The sequence below is a fragment of the Acomys minous genome (assembly GCF_964271855.1).
Source record: "Acomys minous genome assembly, chromosome: 3".
Taxonomy (NCBI): domain Eukaryota; kingdom Metazoa; phylum Chordata; class Mammalia; order Rodentia; family Muridae; genus Acomys; species Acomys minous.
This window is the reverse complement of record NC_140485.1, coordinates 111,826,391-111,846,597: the sequence shown is the minus strand read 5'-3', so window position 1 is coordinate 111,846,597 and position 20,207 is coordinate 111,826,391. Positions and strand designations below refer to the sequence as shown.

The 20,207-nt window shown below is 39.8% G+C and overlaps 1 protein-coding gene across 2 annotated transcripts in view; it reads left to right on the top strand.

Moving 5' to 3' along the window:
• Positions 1–19,920, top strand: part of THEMIS (thymocyte selection associated) — a 176,223-nt gene extending 156,303 nt beyond the window's left edge. For both annotated transcript variants that reach the window (XM_084777736.1, XM_084777735.1), the window contains exons 5-6: positions 6,037–6,189; positions 18,162–19,920. In XM_084777736.1, coding sequence (XP_084633862.1) covers positions 6,037–6,183 — 147 coding nt within the window. In that variant the 3' untranslated portion in view covers positions 6,184–6,189; positions 18,162–19,920. The remainder of the gene's footprint in view (positions 1–6,036; positions 6,190–18,161) is intronic.
• Positions 19,921–20,207: the final 287 nt, after the last annotated feature.

The window sequence follows — 20,207 nt, the reverse complement described above, 5'->3', positions numbered from 1 at the left end:
TCTCTTAAAATATATCTTTGAAAACATGGTACTTAAAATAGTCTTAATAACAAGCTGAAAGGTTTTATCGAAAAGGACATGGTAGGATGTTTATTATATGATACAGGATAAGGTTTTCTAATCATAGCTTCAGTAGAGATGGCTTTGCTTGGATCTAGTGGCAGCCTATCTTAGAGAAAGAGGTAGTCCTTGAATGGGATAGAATTAGGTCTGTCGTCTCTTTATGAAGGCAATGGACCCAGTAGGTACTGTCCCTTCACTTTCTAAACATTGGCAGTTTCTTCTTTGATCCAAGGGAAAGGAATGGAGAGGTAGAAGCCCCTTTAAATGACTGCTCAAAGGGACAGCCTTGTCTAGCAGGAAAATTGTGCCCAAGAAGAGCTCAGTGTCAAGATATATGCACCATGGCTGCTGAGGGAGCTCCTGACCAGCTGTGGCCAGAGCCCAGGTGCTGTGGTTGAAGTGTTAGGGGCACTGGTCCTGCAGGGCGAGTGATGCCAGACAGAGCCCCACCTGGGGAAACTGTAAACTGAGATTGAAGGAGAAGCTGTAAATTGACTTCTGAAGTATTGATAGAGCAAGGCCTGTCACATGAGGGTCTGAATAGACTCTTAGTAACAACATAAGGCAGAAAGGAATGGAAAGAATGAATAGCAGCTTGTTTTAGAACCAGTAGAAGCATCTCAGATGTACCTCTCCCCCACTTGTATGAGAAAGAATATATTCTGTGCAGAGAAGAGGTCTATGACTCTATGTGGATAATCGTGTGATACTTTAGAATATCATCTGAAAAAGAGGACAGTATGGATGGTCCAATTTACATTAGTTTTCACAGTTTGTTTTCCTTCTTGCTTAAATACTTTCCCTGGAAAAAAAAAGCAAATTAAATTAGAGTCTCATAATGCATAATAAGAAATTTCTTGCTGTTTTAATCCATTTGGTAATCTAAATTATTTATTGAGCTGAAGCCGCATGACCAAGGAGAACACACAAATAAAAGCACAAGACAAAGGAGAAAATTTGCTTTCAGAACTTCCATACTCTTACTAGATTTTTTTAAATTTAAAGATATCTCTGATCATAAATTATGTATAGCCATTCAAACATAAGGCAAACAAAAAGAAGCTTTCACATACAGAGAGTGAAGAAGGTTTGCCCTGGGGCCTGTGTTCACTTCTGGAGAATTCCATGGCGGTCGGGACCCGCACAGCCAGCAAGCTTCTTTGCTATGGTTGGAGTATTGCAATGTGCAGTCTCAGAATTAGTGCTCTTGAACTAAGCACTAGTAGCTCTCCGGAAGATGGTTTTGCTTGATCAGAGCACAAAGGTTGAGAAACGAGAGGAAGAGAGTTAGTAAAGAAATCCCCAAACATCACCAGATATTTCTTCAGAGTTCCCATTAAGTTTACTTATAAAATAGTCCAGATGTCAGACAGAGCAGTTGTTTATGAAAGCTGAAAAGCTGATTTCTTTTAAAACACATCAGTTATGAGACGCTTGCTCTTTTACAAGGGTACTCCCTTCTGGCCCCCAAGGATATTGCATTCACATAACAACCTGCTTAAATATACATAATTAAAACTAAAACAGAGTCTTTAAAACACAAAAAGGAATAGCATTGGAAGTAATTTAGTGGTCTTTTAATATTGTCAGTCAAGATTCTAATGGCTAGTCCATTGGAAATCCCACAGAACAAATAATTTACTTCTGATTTGTAACTATAACATTGTGACAAAGTCCTGATTCATGCCATTCAAAATCCACACCAATTTGTCTATATTTTGCACACATATTTATTTTGTCAGTTTCCTCTGCACTCCACCTTCAATTTGAAAGTTTGATATCCAGGCAGTGGCAAACAGTGATCTCCCCTTTTTGTTTCGTCTGCCAGGCAATTTTGTCATGCTTGAGGTTCTGCATTCACACTCGGTTCTAGGATCTCTTTATCAAATATAACCAACATCGTTGCTTGTAACTTCTGTAAGGAGTTGACCAGTGCAATCAAAATCAGAGATATACAGGATACCATGTAATCAGATGTTTTCTATGATTACAATAACTAGCATGCTTAAAAGCACAGGATTTGAAATACATATTTGATGGATAAAAGCTGAGGTAGAGAAAAGGTTGCACGTGACGAGGAGACACAGTTGGGGTGTTGAACAAGGTGTCCTTGTAGATGCTACAGTCACCAAGAATTACGCCCGCACTAAGACTGGATGGGACAACATCAATCCAGGATTTATGGTAAATAGAGATTAGTAGGTAAATGACAGCAATAAAAGAGACATGATATCTAGCCCAATGATGGGCATATGGAAGCAGCAGGAAGTAAGGACACAGTGGCAAGAACTCAGGGAAAGTGGACTAACAGCCCAAGGATAACTGAAATTCAGTTATCATCATTTACAGAGTAACCGGGTCTCCGGTGCCCCTTGTCATCAGCGTATGAAGGTAGAAGCTGTATTCTAAAAGAGAGTTCAGTATGGATTGAAGCTTGTGAGGAAGTTGAGGGTTAACAGAAGGCAACTGGGCAATGAAAAAAAGATAACACTGTGGGAATTTTATTTTATTTTATTATTAGTTTTTGTTTTTCAAGACAGGGTTTCTCTGTGTAGCCTTGGCTGTCCTGGACTCACTTTGTAGACCAGGCTGGCCTCTAACTCACAGAGATCCACCTGCTTTTGCCTCCGGAGTGCTGGGATTGGGGGATTAAAGGCGTGCGCCACCACTGCCAGGCTACAGTGGGAATTTTATTGTGGCAGAATATAAATGTAATTTATGATGTGGGAACACAGACTCATGGCACTGAAACCTAATACGAAGAGATAAGGGGCTGTGACGGGACTGGTGACTTAAGGACCACACATCTCCTTTGAGGTTACGTCCTGGGGATAACCCTTGCTATGAGTAAAGAGTTGGAAAGCCCCGCAGGCTCACCTAAAGGAGGCTTTGCTCAGTTTCCTTCAGTAGAAGGAAGTTACTAATTTATGAAATGCTAATGCATTTCTAAAATATCTAATTTACAAATGTTTGCACCAAGAAATGCATACAAAAGTATAATCACTGGTCCACTCTGATCGGGTGCCTATTTTCTCTCATTTTGACTTCATGACAAACTATTTCTTCCTTAGAGCTTGGAGCATAGTATAATTGTATAATTAGTATTCATAATCGCCACACACTGCTAGATTTTCACCAGTGTTTTTATTTATTCGCTTGTTTAAATCTGTGGAGGCCTTTGCTTACTTGTTTTGTACAAGTTTGAGAGAGAGACAGAGAGAGAGAGAGACAGAGAGAGAGAGAGACAGAGAGAGAGAGAGAAGCGTCGTACAGTGTAGACTTGGGAGTCAGAGAGTAACCATCAGGGTTCAGTTCTTGTCTTGGAATTTTTGCGGTTTGCGAATGAGTCAAATGTAAACTAGTCAAAAATGAGTTTGTGGGTGCCAAGGGTCAAAATCAGGTCCCCAGGCTTTGCAGCAAGTGCCTTTCTCTACTATCATCTCAGGGGCCCCTCTATGTTTTAATGTTAGCGGTTGAATTTGGTATATAAAAAAAAAACCATTAAGCTACTTTGTCCGTTAATCTACTTTATTGTTCAGTACTGAGAAACTATGATTTAACATCTCTCTTGGCATTAAGATATTTTCCAAAAGCATGTAGTTCAAAATCAAGAGGCTATATATGTGTTAAATCATCATCTTTCAAAAACTTCATGATAGTACTGGCTTGACAACGGATTTGATATTTTATAGTGTTACTCATTTATATTTTTGTGGCTTGCAAGTGAGAGGAATACTTGCAAGATGATGGTAAATACTTGTGTTTACTCTCAGTATTCAAAGTGATACTTTGAGTTGTCCCTGTTAGTATCACCAAGTTTCCATCCATTGATATTAGGGAGGGGGACAGGATTTGCAAATTATCTATAAATGACTTACCAGGAATTGGGCGTAGTAGAGCAAGCCTTTAATCCTAGCATTGGGAGGCAGAGTTTGGTGGATCTCTGTGAGTTCGAGGCCAGCCTGGTCTACAAAGTGAGTCCAGCAGAGCCAAGGCTACACAGAGAAATGCAGTCCCAAAAACCAAAAAGAAAATTACATACATATATATATGTGTGTGTGTGTGTGTGTGTGTGTGTGTGTGTGTGTGTGACTTACCACACTATTTTAATTATTTTCATAAACATTTTATTTGACAGTCTTCATTGTCACACACTGTTGTTTGTTAAATAAAAAGTTATCACTGCACAATATTACATAACTAGCAGAAAAAAAACATGGTATAATGGCATACAATTCAAATTGAATTTAATGGGTCCATAAAGCTGTGAGTTTGAGCCAACCTGAGCTGGTTTCTGTTAGTCTAAACTGGTATATCCTCAGTACCATGGATTCCTATAGCTGTGTCTCTACCTCAGCTTAAACAAAACCACAGCTCATGGTCAGCTTCCTTCATGCTAGCCTAAACATGGTCTCATCACTTCATGGAAATGCAGGCCTGAGCAAAGGAACAATAGTGTGGCTACCTCCTAAGCTTCCAGATGTGTCAATATCCCATTGATTCAAAAGAAGCCATGTGGGCAAGCCAAAAGTTAAAGCAGTGGGGCATTATAAAATTACATGCAAATGACATTGATAAAAAGAATGTAGCAGATTTGTAGCCACCATTGTGACCACTGTTCTGTACTGACAAACAGAGAGAGTGAATTATAGACTGACATAAATCCTGTGCTGATGGCCAGGAGCTTTAGCCACACCCCCAGGAGCTTTAGCCCCACCCCCATTTGTTTTGTTATCAGGGTGAATCAGGTCATCATACAGGACTCCTATTTCTTGTTATGTACTTCTAAAACCTTATAAGCCTTCCATTCTATAAAACCAAGTTTTATTGTAATAAGTTCTATGCATAATCTGTATAAAGAATGTTAGAGAAAAGATCATTGTCTTATTCTCAGCGCCAAATTGGTTCATGTGACTGGTCAAAACTGACTGGCTATTTTTGACTACAAATCAGCTAGTACTTTATAATCACATTCAAAGTAACAAGCTTCTGGTCTGGGTTTGACCATAGAGCAAAGAAGTAAAGTTTCATTTTCCCCTTAGGTCTTGAGTTTTGGATCATAACTGATGTATCTTTTGAAGGACACAATGTGTCAGTATAATGTCAAACATTATGACAACTCCTATGTGCAGTGAGGTACAGGGGCCCGTTGATGCTCTGCCCTAACAATTCATTACAATCAATTATTATTCTTAAATTGGCCAGAAGGACTTTGTCAAATTTGCACACTGCTAATTAAAATGTGTATAAATTTAGATGAGATACTCAGATTTCTTCTAAATAAAGCATAGAGATAAGTGGGGCTAGAGAGATGGGGTTAGTGGTTAAGAATACTTGTTACTCTTCCAGAAAACCCATGTTTGATTCTGAGCAGACACATGACATCTCACTGTAACTATAGTTCTGTAATTGTCTGTAACTCTAGTTCTAAGGTATCCAATGCCATCTTCTGGCATCCTTGGGCAGCATGCATGTAGATGATATACAAAAATACATACATACATACATACATACATACATACATACATAAAGGCAAACACTTATAACACATAAAATTTAAAAATAAAATAGCTATAAAGCTTATAAAGTTAATGCAGAACTGATATGCAATTACATAATACATTACAAAGTACTAGATTACCTAATTATGAAGATAACAATTGGGTAAGAATGTTCTAAATGTAAATTTGCATAGACTTCATAAGGAAGAAAGTAATACATATAAATAGTTTTAGAATGTTATTTCCTTTTCTAGAAGAACTTTTTATTCTACTCAGTTGGCTACTTCAAAACTTCCACAGTTAGATTACGAAAATATATTGAGAACATATGATTTATAACTTGATTTGGCATATAGAGTGTTCTCTTTTAGACATACAGAAATGAATTGCCATATGATAAATGTTTATCCTTGTCACATCTCTAGAAGACATTTATTTTGGACTGATAATTTACATGCATTTGTCATTTCAGAGTGACCGTGTAGACAGATCCAAGAAACCTGGCCCAGATCAAGGTGGCCTGGTGTCCAGAGTACCAGTTGACTTTCAGAATGATTTGGCTGATGTGGAGAGACAGAAGAGCAAGCAGGGCCCCCTGCAGGAGCAAGGACCAATATGACTACAGGTCAGCTAAGCCATACAGTATTTTATGTACCTGCCTGACAAGGGTACACTACACAATTTCTTGCTTCCATGTTATTTGGAATACACAGCATGTGTGTAGAAGTCAGAAGTCAATGTTGGGAGGCATCCTTGGGGCTCTCCATTTTTCTTAAAGGTAAATCTTTTTACACTGTGTGATTAGGCACATTGCCTGAATGTATATCTGTGTACCACAGACACACAGTGCCCTGCAAGAGCAGAAGAAGGTGTCAAATCTCCAGGGATTAGAGTTACAGGGGTCCATAATCACCCTATGGGTGCTAAGAAGAGAACCTAGGTTCTCTTAACCACTGAGTTATCTTTGGAGCACTCCATTTTATTTCTTGAGACAGGGCCTCTTGCCACATCTGGAGTTCCTCAGTTCAGCCAGGCTGGCTGCCTAGCTGGGGACCCATGTGTCTCTGCCCCATCCAGCTCTGGAGTGACACATGTCAGTGTTCTTGTCTTTCTATGTGGGTGTCCTATGCTTTCTGTACTCGGTCTTCCTGCTTCACAGCCCTTTGATAACTCATCACTCTCCCTACCCCCACTCATAACATCTCCGTAGTTTTCCTAGATAAATTAGTAAGAAAGGTTTAATGGGCTGAACCGAGGTTAGGAGAACTGAGCTTTAGCCAGGGCTCAGACTTTCTCACAGAGAAGTTCCTTTCTTCAATGGATGAAATTCACAGCCAAAGCGCAGATAATACGTGACTGATGGGTAGGCAGCCACAAATGCGATTATCTATGTCTCAAATCCCTCCGAAAGCAACTCTGGGACCATCATGGAAGAAGGAAGATAAGACATCAGGGAGGATCAGAGCAAAACAGTGTCTTCTGGACGTGCCAGCACCACTGTGCTCATAAACTCCCAGGGGCTGTTGTTGCCTGTACAAGACCTGAGCAAGGCCCAGCCGAGCATTGGTCCTTCCTCCTTTCTGAGGTGCTTTGAACAGATGACAACTTCTGGAGGAGGAAGTGTCAGTTTTCTGTAAAGGTGTGACTCCAGGTAGATAGGCCACATTCCAGTATATGGCTTCACACTGAGGACTATATACACAGCATAAATGGAGGTCACTAGATGAATACATTTTTTTAAAAAGGGGGCACCAGTTTGGGGGTGAGGAGGGAGGTGGAGATGATCTGGGAATAATTAAGAGAAGAAGTTGTGAACATGGTCAAAGCATTAAAGCCATAAAGACGGGCGGGGGAACTGTGATCAGGGTGTTAATATATGAGAGAAGAATGAGAAGAAAAGGAAAAAATGTCATAAGCACATTCTCCACAATGGATGTGGCTTCTGCAGGAGTGCGGTAGGAAAAGACTCAGTTTTGTTTTTTTTTAAGGGACTGGCCACTAGGCATGTGACCTTGAGTATGTGGGCAACACAAATTGGACTTTCTTTCTTTCTTTTATATTTTTTATTCTCCTTTTTTAAGGTGTGTGTGGGGGGGGAGGGGTTCCCAAGGATGCAGGCCGACCTAGGAGGACTGGGAAATGAGAGCACTCAGGGTTCGTGATGTGAAATTCCCAAATAACCAATAAAAATATTATGAAAAAATCAATAAAAATACTAATTACAAGCTAATAAAACGCAGAGCTGATTTGTGATGATTTACTTTGTAGAACTGGTGATGTGGCATTTTCCATCTCTACCGAAGGCAAAATAAGAGCAAATGGATGTGCGGGCTGATCACAATAAGTTCAGCTATCAGACTTGCTTCCATATGGTGGGAATCTGGCATGCCTTAGCAAAGGGGGAATGAGGATTTTTCTCTTTTTTGGCAATATTTTAGACACACCAAACCAGCTCAATTCCTATGACACTTATCTTCAAAACTTCACATTTTAGTTTGCAGGAAAATTGAAATTAATTATTCTTAAGCATATGGTGTGTCCCTCCCCACCCCCTCCTTATTTGATTTTGTAGCGGGTACAATTTTTTCTCCAAGGACATATAAAAGTCAGAATACTAGATCTAAAGTCTCTGAAGTGTTTCTGCTCCAAACCCTGTCTGTACAATCTGAGTTCTTTCAAGTAGTTAGCTTACTGGCTTCTGACACTTCTATAAAAATATCCCAGAGAGCTTTTCTTATTACGTTTTCATTGACTCTCTCCGAGTGATAAAATGAAATTCTGTAAAGGGCTTTGAAAACCATGCATATTGCAATCCCTCCACATTTCAAATACTAATCAAGTGTGACTATAAAAGAAACAACCACTGCAGTGAAAATTGCTGCAGCGGGTTGAGACCCAAGCCATTATTAATTCATTGGAAACTATTTTTTTTTCTTAAGATTATGGATCCTACAAAGTACCAGATAACACAATTCCTGGGATCAAAGTTTTTGTTTCAATCACAGAGAACTTGGATATCTAATCTTCGCAGCGTGTGCCTTTCTGGGAGAGTACACCAGCTGCCCAGTTGTGCACTGAGTGAGTGCAACAGAGTCTTTCAGAGACACCAGGAGCACCGTTCTCACACACCGTGCCCATAAAATGATGGGCACAAGGGCAAAGGGAGCCTCAGATTAAAAGAATAGGTCTAGACCAGTGATACTTCCTAGCTTCCTACAAGAAAGTAAAGTGAGAGTCCCCTTCTCAGGTTAGTTTCTACGTGTATTTGTTGGGGAAATGACCTACTACATGTGTCTGGAGAGTGTTTTTATTTGCTTTCCCATCTTCAAAGACAATCAAGTTGGAATCTTCAGTATGAGCTATCACTGTGTGACAGTTCCATGCCAAAAAAAAAAAAAAAAAAAAGAGGAAAATAGAGCACAAATGAAACGTTACCAACTTTGTTTTGATTCCACCAGCATATGTACCTTTATTTAACCATAGGCTGATGGACTGGACTCACGCTTACCATGTTTGGTGTGGATTGCTTCTCTCTGGACATGCAGTAGCTCCCCCTGAGTTCAGAAGGAGCAGATGACACCCTAAGTGGCCTTCCCATCCCCTTCCTTCTCTATGAGACAGCGTCTTGCTATGAGAGCCAGGCTGGCCTTGAACCTATGATCCCTTTGCCTAACCCTACAGGCCCTAGGACTAGAAATATGAACTACCACAGGACCTTCCCCCTGCAGCAAAAAAATGCTTAAATATTAGTTAATAAATGCCCTCTTTTGGTGAAAATGGCAATTGTTTCACTGTTTAGCATATTTCAGACTAAAAATTATAAATTACAAAGCCTCATTAAGTTAGAGGTGCTATTTTTCTGATCTTGTGTGAATCTGCAGGATAACCAGCTTTGATCATTAGATGCAGGAGACAGAACTTTTTAAAAATTTTTTCATTTATTCATTCATTTAGCCACTTTTGTCTGCAATGTCTTTCCTCTGAGAATTGTGCCCTCTGTGGACTTTTATAGCTGTGGACAAGGGAGGGGATGAGAAACCCTTCTTGGCTACGTCACTACCTCCTGAGTCTAAGAAGCATTGTTAGGATGGAGTTACCTGGGTAATCTGACCACGATGGTGCCCTCTCCCTCTTTAACAGTGTTAGCTAAGCAAGAGCAGGAGGGCTCCACTGTGTAATCAGCTATTTAAGGTAGCTGACACGTGTTAAGTAGAAACGTATTGCATTAAGCATTTTTTGTTGTTTTGTTTTGTTTTGTTTTGTTTGCACACCCAGCTCCCTGGGTTGACTTGCACATGGCAAGCTGTTTGGGAAGTGCTCTTGGAGGGAAAAAAAAAAACCCTGAGTGAAGTAACAGAAACAGGCATATGGGCAGAGGGAGAAGATAAGTCCTGATAAAATCACTACAGAGGCTTCTGGGGGTGCCTTGGGGAGGTCTGTGATGGGCATGGCTCTGTTGAAGGTACCCTGAGTTGGAGCAGTCTTCTCTGCCTCCTGAATCAGTCAGTCACTGGATGTAGCTGTCCCTGGCCCAGGGCAGTGACTGCAGATCAGGGGGGCTTCTTTTAGCCCAGAGCAAAGGCATCCACCATAATAGCATTAGTATTTACATGGGAGGAAGAATGTGTTATTATGTGGGTAGCTCATTAATTGCTATGATTGCTTCTGGGGATTTCTCTAGATGCACCAGAATCTGTTTCCCCTTTTCTTCTTGATGGCTGTGTCCCTCTGGAAACTGAAATCTCATCGGAATACATAGATAGTCTCTGTTCCATGAAGTTGACACTTTCTTGACTTGTGGTCTCAAATGCAATGTCTTTCTTTTCGGCGCCTCAGCTATGTTCCTTGAATTATCCTTGATCTTTAAACAGAGATGCACCATCACCGGCCCCTCCTACATTAGACTGGTGAACCTGGGAGAGAAGCTCTAAGGCAGACAACAAAGCATGACGCCTGGCTCTCTACCCTCACCCTTGCCCCAAGCCTAAATGTACTTACTGCTTGTGCGGAAGCTGCTCCATGCCTTCACCAGCCTAGAAGCTGATCTTCATTCCCATCAGTTTGGGGTGATTTGGGTGTCATGATGCCCTCTGCTGATAGAATACTGAGGTGGTTGGTCCCCAAAAGTCCCATATCTAAATAGAACTTATTTGAGTTATTCCTTACATTTAATTCTCTTTGGTTGGTGGACTGAGCAGGTAACACACACACACACACACACACACACACACAGAGAGAGAGAGAGAGAGAGAGAGAGAGAGAGAGAGAGAGAGAGAGAGAGAGAGAGAGAAAGAGAGAGAGAGAGAGAGAGAGAGAGAGAGAGAGAGAGAGAGAGAGAGAGAGAGAGAGAGAGAGACCCTATATGAAAGTCATCTTCCAGGGCCAAGGAAGAACACAGAGAATAAAGATAAGACAGGACATTGGTTTGACCTGAACCTATAACCTAAGCCATGTTTTAGTTGTATGATGAGAAAGAGAACATAAGTGAGGTCCTACTAAGGGCTAGTTAAGGAGTGGGTAAAGTAGGGATTCTGATGTGAGACTTTGACTGGCTACCTGGTCATATTATGTCAGCAGGTGTTACTATCATGAAGTAGAGTTGTGTTTTGTTTCTCAGTTTTATTGAGAGACCAGCTCTATGATTCGGTGCTGTTCAACAGTGTTCTAAACTCAGTAATAACCCCAAATGAGAAAACTTACCATTTAAAACATTAGATAATTTAAAACTGGGGACCAGCCTCTGGCTCCTACTATTGCTGGATTATATGCTAAAGCAATTGTATTTTTAGTTGTTTGACTAAAATTGTGTATACATCACCATATGTACAGTGTGAGATTCCAGAGCAGGCACATGTGTACTGATCACACCAAGATAACCAGCTTTTCCTACTTTATCCTTTTTTATGCTTAAAGGCTTTAAGCTCATCACATCACATTCTATATAAACTATTATAACAGATTATTGTTTCATGCTATGCTTAATATTTTTAATATATTTTCTTCATTTATTCATATTACATCTCAATTGTTATCCCCTCCCTTATGTCCTCGCATTCCTCCCTCCCTCCCATTTTCCCCTTACTCCCCTACCCTATGACTGTGACTGAGGGGGATTACCTCCCCCTGTATATGCTCATAGGGTATCAAGTCTCTTCTTGGTAGCCTGCTATCCTTCCTCTGAGTGCCACCAGGAGAATGTCCTGTTCATTGGCTAGATCTGAGTAGGAGTTCGAAGTTTACTGCACGTATTGTCCTTGGCTGGTACCATAGTTTGAGCAGAACCCCTGGGCCCAGATCTGCCCATCATAATGTTTTCCTTGTAGTTTCTAGGACCCTCTGGATCCTTCTATTTCCCCATTCTCTCTGGCTTCCCTCACCTAGAGGCCCAATAGGATGTCCTCCCCTCTGTCCCACTTTCCTGGTAAGTGAAGGCTTCCATGGGACATGCCCCTTGGGCTAGTGTCCAGATGTGAGTATATACCATTTGAGTCTTTCTGCTTCTGGGTAAACTCACTCATTATGATCATTTCTAGTTCAATTCATTTGTCCACAAATTTCAAGAATTCCTTGTTTTTAATAGCTGAGTAGAATTCCATAGCGTAAATATACCACAGTGTCTTTATCCATTCTTCTACTGAGAGAACTCTCAACAGAGGAATATCAAATGGCTGAAAAACACTTAAAGAAATGCTCAACGTCCTTAATCATCAGAGAAATGTAAATGAAAACAACTCTGAGATTCCATCTTACACCCATCAGAATGGCTAAGATCAAAAAACTCAAGTGACACCACATGATGATGAGGATGTGGAGAGAAAGGAACACTCCTTCATTGCTGGTGGGAATGCAAACTAGTACAACCACTTTGGAAATCTATCTGGTGCTATCTCAGAAAAATGGGAATAGGGCTTCCTCAAGACCCAGCTATTCCACTACTTGGAATATACCCAGTGTTCATAGTGGCCTTATTCATAATAGCCAGAACCTGAAAAGAGCCTAAGTTATGCTTAATCTTAATGCAAAGTCATTGTCAGAATACAAACAAATCCCCCCTCCCCCCGGTAGCGCTGAGAAATTATCTCTTCCTTTGAAATTAGTAGCATCAGAAGGTACAGTGTTGCAATGGTGGATGTTTGAATTCAGGTTTGAATGTCTCAGGGTGTGCCAGAGGGAAAAGTGGCGTCACTTCCTCCTCTGACAACTTCTAAAATATCATTTGTGATTAGCGGTTGTTGAGCACTGACAACCTTGCCCCTTCGTGTCCCCTGGAGATTAATTTATTTTCTGCAGTGCTTGCTCTTTGTAGAGAACTTTCCTTCTCAGCCTCCACCAATGGGATTTCTCATCAGCAGACTGGTGATTATAAGAGCAGACCGTGTGCTGCACAGAGATGAGTGCTGTAATTCCCCTTTCACTTCGCCTCCTCCTCAGTCCATGTCTGTACAGACCAGGAACTACTAAAAAATAGTCCTCAAAGTAGTAGGGTATTGTGGAAAGCGAGCAGGCTTTGCAGCCAGACAAGCTCAAGAGTGTCCTCTACCTCAAAGAATTTCATGTCTTTGTGATTTTTTTTTGCCTCTATGCTTTAAATTTGCATATAGATGCCCACATCATATGAGTGTTCTTATGCACAAAGAAAAATCACTTATGTGAACATTAAAATACAGATCCGGGCCATCTATTATGCAGAGCAGGATTGGCAAACTGGCCCGTGGGTAAGATCTATCCTAATGACTGTTTCTGTATAGCTCAGGAATTAACAAATGTTTGTTTTCACTTCTAAGTGCTTAAAAAAAAATTAAAATCAAGATAGGATTTTTTCTGGCATGGGAAAAATAGTGTGAAATTAAAATTTCAGTGTATATAAGAAAAATTGTATTAGAACACAGCATTGATATAATATATATGTGTGTATATATTAATATATAATATTATATATAATAATCATACATACATACATATGTGTCTATGGCTGCTTTGGCACGGTATGTGCAGCACTGAGTAGCTGTGGCAGATATTTACTATCTGGCTCTTTAGAGAAAAGGTTCACAGTCTGTGCTCTAGAAAAAGACTCCTTGGTTCCTTGCTATATCAACAATGCAGTTAAAGATGCTTTTCTGTGGTTCTGATGTAGGAGATGTCTAGGGATCACATTTTAAACAGTGACAGTGGAGGGAAAAAAAAGCGAGAACATCTTTTCCTTATCCCAACTCACTCACCACACCTACTGCATCACTGAGTTCTCTTGGCTTCATCTCTAGTCTCTAGAGTATGGCTATTTTCCTTCCATAACCATTGCTACCATCTTAGTCTAAATAAATATGTGCTACTATCAACCGCTGTTTCTCAACTTTTTTCCTTCTGAAACAGACTAAACAGACTCTTACTATATTCTCCAGGCTGGACTTGAACTCACAATCCTCCATTCTCTATCTACTGAGGCTTGGCACTGCAGGCATATGCTACCACAGCAATTTCCACTCCACAGTGAGGTCCCTATTTTCCTCTCTCTCTGTTCAAGCGATTCCTATTCCTATTTCTCAAAGACTCAAGAGGAAGTCCAATCATATTCTCTGTCCAGAGATTACCACAACCCTCCCTGTTAACTCCTGTAGACCAGCCTTGAGCTATCTTGGTGGCCTCTTCTATGACCACCTTACCAGAAGTGATAACCTCTTACCTGACACTGCCTCTTTCTTTGAGACTACCTAAGATAGCAAATGCTTTTCATTTAAAATTTTGATTATTCGCCACCTGCACTACAGATGGGCACTACAATTACAATGACTTTTAAAAAGTTCACTTTGCACCAAGTTTAGATGCTAAGAAACTACTGCAAGTGTGCTAAACTCTCGATAAATTATTTCTTTAATAAAGAAATCACCTTCAGATTGCCATTCCTTACTTTACAGACAATATGTGGCACCTCTCAAACATTTTCTGTAGGTAAAAATGTTCTTCAAAAACACAAACAATAAACCTTAGCAGGGAAAAAACACTCACTGTGAATTAATTGCCACAAATGCGAGAGACATGGCAGCTAGCTGTTCACATGTTTCCTGTGGTACTTGGTCTTCACCCATAGTTTAAGTTCAAAATATGCCAAGGAAAAGAAAGCAAATGTTTGACATGTAATTAAATGCATAGATGAAAATCCAGTAGAAAATGCTCCCTGAGGCTTTGGCTCCTTAGCCTCAGACTTAGCATCCTTCAGAGTTTGTCTCTTAGTTTTCAGGGAAAGGGAAATGTATACAGTTTTTTTTTTAATTTTATTTTATTAATTTATTCTTGTTACATCTCACTGGTTATCCCATCCCTTGTATCCTCCCATTCTTCCCTCCCTCCCATTTTCCCCTTATTCCCCTCCCCTATGACTGTTCCTGAGGGGGATTACCTTCCCCTGTATATGCTCATAGGGTATCAAGTCTCTTCTCGGTAACCTGCTGTCCTTCCTCTGAGTGCCACCAGATCCAAGATGGCGGCGAGCAGTGTGGACCGCGTTTGGAAGCTCCAATGAACAATTCACGGAATTGCATAGATCTCTGAGCCAGGAATACAGTTTTTATGTAAACTAATGCGGTTAGAAAATATCACTTTTATAAGAGAACGTAAATCAGTTTTAGATATATTTGAGCTTGATTTCTACAAAATATGAGAAAATGATGATTTTTTCTTCATTTTGATTTTATGGTTATATCTTTTTATTTTAAACCTGGGCTGACAGGCTATTTTTGAAGATATGTATTTTTTTCCAGTGAAGGTCACTTGCTTAGTTTATACTTTTTAAAAAGAAAAATGAAATAAAACTCCATTTTATTTCTGTTTAAATGATAAATGATTTGTCTTAATCTCTGAGGAACTTCCTCTGTATGACTTCAAATTCCTCTGTTAACTTCATCAGCTAAGTAATTGGTTCAGTGGATCTTCAGTTCAATGTTTAAATAGAAAAGAAAAGAAAACCCAAATCAAAACACCTCTGTTTTCAACTTGTGATATGTGCAAAGGAATGGGTAATAAAGGTTTTTCATATCAATTTGCAATATGCAATCTAAGTAATTATCAGGAAAAAATATAGTTCCTGTACACTTTACAATTTCTTGCGAGTGGGAGTGTGACAGGAACAGACTCTGTTCAACATGAACTCGGCTCTGTCCACTGGAGTGGTCACTGTGGGTGCAGATGGGCAGGAGTGAATGGGACCAGGATCACTGAGCTGACCCAGAAAGTCCCACCTAAAATGAGCCTGGCTTACAGCCATCACTTCAGTTTGAGGTAATGTAATTATTCTAATACCCTCACCTCCCACTTCTCTGCTTTTACAACGCACTATCTTAAGTCAGTTTATTGACAGGGGAGAGCGAGACTAATAACTGTCACGATGACCGACTGAACTTTCCCACCCACAGGTTTGTAATCCTTTTACGTGAGGACAGGAAGGTGATGGCAGGTAATATTGCTGTTGCACTTTATGTTTTACAAAGCACTTCAGATACACTATTTCATTTGATGTTTCCTCAACTCCGTGCCTTGGTTATTATCATCAAAACTCAATTCACTGATAAGGAAACGGAACACGAAGTCTGCTGAAGACAGGCAGCCAACGAGTCATACACTCGGGGCTCAGGACTAGGTCTCTAACCTCCACTCTTTCTATAGCATAACTATTTAATTACCCTTCTTTCTTCCAAACAAAGAAAAGAAGCACCACGAGGGGGAAGGAATGTCGTTAGTCCATTTTGTAGATAATGTCTCAGAGGTAGTAAGTGATGAGGGTGGGGATTGAATTAGGTCATACAGCCTAAAATCCTTACTTTGATGCCTACTATAGAAGAGTAGTGTGTTGCTACTTGTTGAATGAGAAAGATCAAAACATCTACAGACTACCACTGGGGACCGTGGTTAATGAAAAAGAGAGGAGATGAAGTCCAAGAGAGCATGGGACCTTGGCACCTTCTGCACCAACTGCCCCATCCAGCAGTCTACGCTAGCGCTGAATGGAGATGTTGACCAAAGGGAGAGTTTTTGAATCAGTAGGGGAAGCAGCCTGATGTGTAGAGAAATTGTGTGACTTTCTATTTTGAATTCCTCTACCTTCTTTCAATCAAACTGTGAACTCCTTAGATGTCAGAACGCTGTAGGTTTTGTCTTTAGATTTCACCCACATTATTAAAATTGGTAACAACCGATGACGAAACAGGTTTAGACTCTTGGTATTAACTCATTTCATTTTTGGGAGAATCCTGTACAATTGGTATTATTCTATCTTGCTCGCTCTTGTCTTTAAGGATGAAGAAATAATTCTATAAGATTAGGTTATGACAGAAAAGGATGGGAAGAAGGAAAGGAATGGAAGAAGGAGAACAGAGATGTGGAAGTGTGAGGGAAAGGAGGAGGGGGCATGGGATATGGAGAGAGTCGGGGGAGAAAGGAAAGATGGAAATAGGAAGTAAAAGGAAGTGAGGAGGAAGTGGGGAAGGAAGAAGAGACATCACAGGATAATGACCCATCAGGAGCAGAAGCCTATTGGGTCTTCTGTCCAGATCTGGTGATTAATTTAACCGATCTCTGGCCCCTACAATCTGGGCATAAGCTGAAGAGATTTCAGATTTGATAAGTAACTCTTGAGCATTTTAGTGTAGCACTTACTACTTGCATTTTGTTGTTGTTGTTTTGTTGTTGTTGTTGCTGCTGCTGCTGCTTCTGTTGTTGTTGCTTTTGTTTTCTTTGCTTTTGTTTGTTTTTGTTTTGCTACCCATCCTATCTGTTCCACTTTTCAAGGCCATAGTGGGAGGGAATGACTTGTCAGACAGTGTTCTCTCTCTCTCTCTCTCTCTCTCTCTCTCTCTCTCTTTCTCTGCTTTTCTTTGGAGTTTAGTAGGATGTTGTGCCAGTATGGGTTTGGTTGCCTGTTAACTGGAGAATATGTAGTATTACTGGCTGTTGCCTGAGAACTGCAGCATTTGCTTCAGTTTAATGTTTATAGGTGCCCCTCTACTCATCTATACATCTTGAAACTACACTAGGTTGGTGTCTGTCCTGCAGGTAGAGTACCACAGCCAAAGAAGCCTGGATCCAGAGTCCTGGGTAATCCCAGCACTCGGGAGGCAGAGGCAGGTGAAGCGATGTGAGTTTGAGGCCAGCCTGGTCTACAAAGCAAGTCCAGAACAGCCAGGGCTACACAGAGAAGCTCTGTCTCGAAAAGGCAAAAAATAAATAAATAACTAGATGACAGACTATGCCAGTCCTTCCCTAGCCATGGCTACTAGGGTGGACCACAACTCTACTGTGGCCTCAGTTTCCCACCTTATGCTCTCCTAAAATAGAAGGGTCATGACGCTGAACGAAGATGAATGCAAAATCGCCCTTTTCAACGGCAAGCACATTACAAATCTAAAGTATTATTTTCTGTCTCATAAGTATGTACTTTGTTCCTGAATAACTTACATGTTTTCTTTTGTTTTCCTTTTTGGCTCTTCTTACTTTGCTCCCCATTATTTCTCATAAGAACTATGTGTGCAGGGATCCTATAAACAATATTTGCAAGCAGCCTGTACAACCTCCTGATGGACTCTTCTTACTTTTTTTCTTCACTTACAGAACTCTTCAAAACTGAAAAACATCAAAAATAACAAGATGTGACGGAAGCCACTTGGGCAGCGAACATAAATGTTGCAATGGAAAAAGAAGTCTAGCCTTCTAGCCGAAAAACAACTATTCCCCAATGGACTCTAGAAGAATCTGGACTGTCCACTGCAAAGACAGAAACAAGCTTAAAAGTTTTAACACATAAAGCTCAAAAAGAGACCTATTATATGGAATTGAAATTGTCTCTATTCTGTTTCCTAAAATCCACAAGTATTGATTCCTTGTTGTTTAAGACATATTTATTCAGTGTGCATATTTTATGTCTCCCATTTTTGCTATCAACAAACAGCAAATTAGAAATAATTTTAGACTTTAATTATTGAATAGAATCCTATTTTAAAAGTCTAAACTCTCATTAAGCTTTCACCTTTTCTTTCTAGCAACTTTTTCTCCCATTTTTCTAGTGTTATCATTATTTTTGCTATGACTCACTTTGGGAAAATTAATTACATCTGAGAATGACATAAAATACCCATTTCTTCTCTGATTCCCCGGGAACTGTGAAATGAGTTTGACTTCACATTTCCAATTTGTTTTATAAATACACTGTAAATAAATGTCAACTGTCTACAGCGAAAGCCATTACGAGTCACAGAACCCTCTCTAACCTTCTCCCTCTACTTTTAAAATGGAGGATTGCAGAGGTTCTGATAATTTGCCTTGTGTTTTATGTACTATAATCTCGATAGCGCTCTGAGTGAATGCTTATTAGGATTGTAGTGAACCATTTACTTAACCATAATATTTGATGGGAAGAAAAAGGCAGTATAATTGTAATGAGCCATATAAATATAGTTGACAGAAGCCAAAGTGATTATTAATGAATGGATAATAGAATAGTACTTACAGTTATATATGCCTGTAAAAATTAAGGGCAAACACATTTTTATCAGTTTTCTTATTATGTATTAAATACACATGAATAAAACCACTTTGTCTCCAGTGACATGAAGAGAATGAGAGTGGGAAGCCTCAGGTTTTGTTCATAAGTCAGACTTTTTACAAATCTTTTACAAAGCTCTGAGCTCATACTTAATTTACACATTGGGAGAATGTATTTGATGATTTAGTACTGAGGAGCCTCTAAAGGTAGCAAATCATGAGGGAATTTTCATCATATAAATAACCACAGCTAGAGAGCTTTCATATAATGTTTGTATTCTGATTTTTTACATCTGATTTCTTTCATCTTTTTTTTTCTCTTTAATAACCAATCCTTATTACAATGCTTTAAAGATGGCTTAATGACTATATGGTCATAATATTGTATGTTACCTGTAATTTCTGAAATCTTAGGAGATTGTCTTATTTTCATCTGTTTTTCCAGTTTGAATCCATTTGAGCAGAAAATTTTGAAAGTTTATGTCCCTGTATTTGAGTTCATGAACACCACAGAGAAGCATGACCCAGCCACACAGCCTGTACTATGGGTAATCAGGAACCACTACAGTCCGTCATTTCTCGGCTAACAGTGAAAAGTATTTTTAGTTTGGTATATGAGCACGGCTGAATTTGTACTTTTTCTAAGTCCATGTCTTTGACTAGAAAATAAGAAAATGAATTGCCTTCCTTTGGGTGTGAATCATCAAAGACTTTCCAGCAGAAATCACGTCTAACATTTCTACCTTAATGTAAGTCCCTTGGCGTTCCCTTGGCATACTCTGCGTCTCCTGGTCTTGCTTTCAAAAACATAATAAACGTTATGACCTGTCCAAGATCTTGAGAACTCAGAAGGAATTTTTCTGTTTTTTTTTTTTCATTTGTACGTGTTTCCAGCCATGGTTAACTGTGAAATACTTACTTTCTCTAACAGTTAAGTAAAAATATTCTTCAACTAGAACTGAAACCAGTTTTCACCACTGAGGAGGTTGATTTGTTTTACAGAAGCCAGAAAGAAAAGAGTGTCCCCCGCATTCCCTCTTGCTGTAGGTTAGCAATGTTGGGTCATAACTCCAAATTTCACTGCGACAAAGGTGTCAATAATACCAGTTACAAATT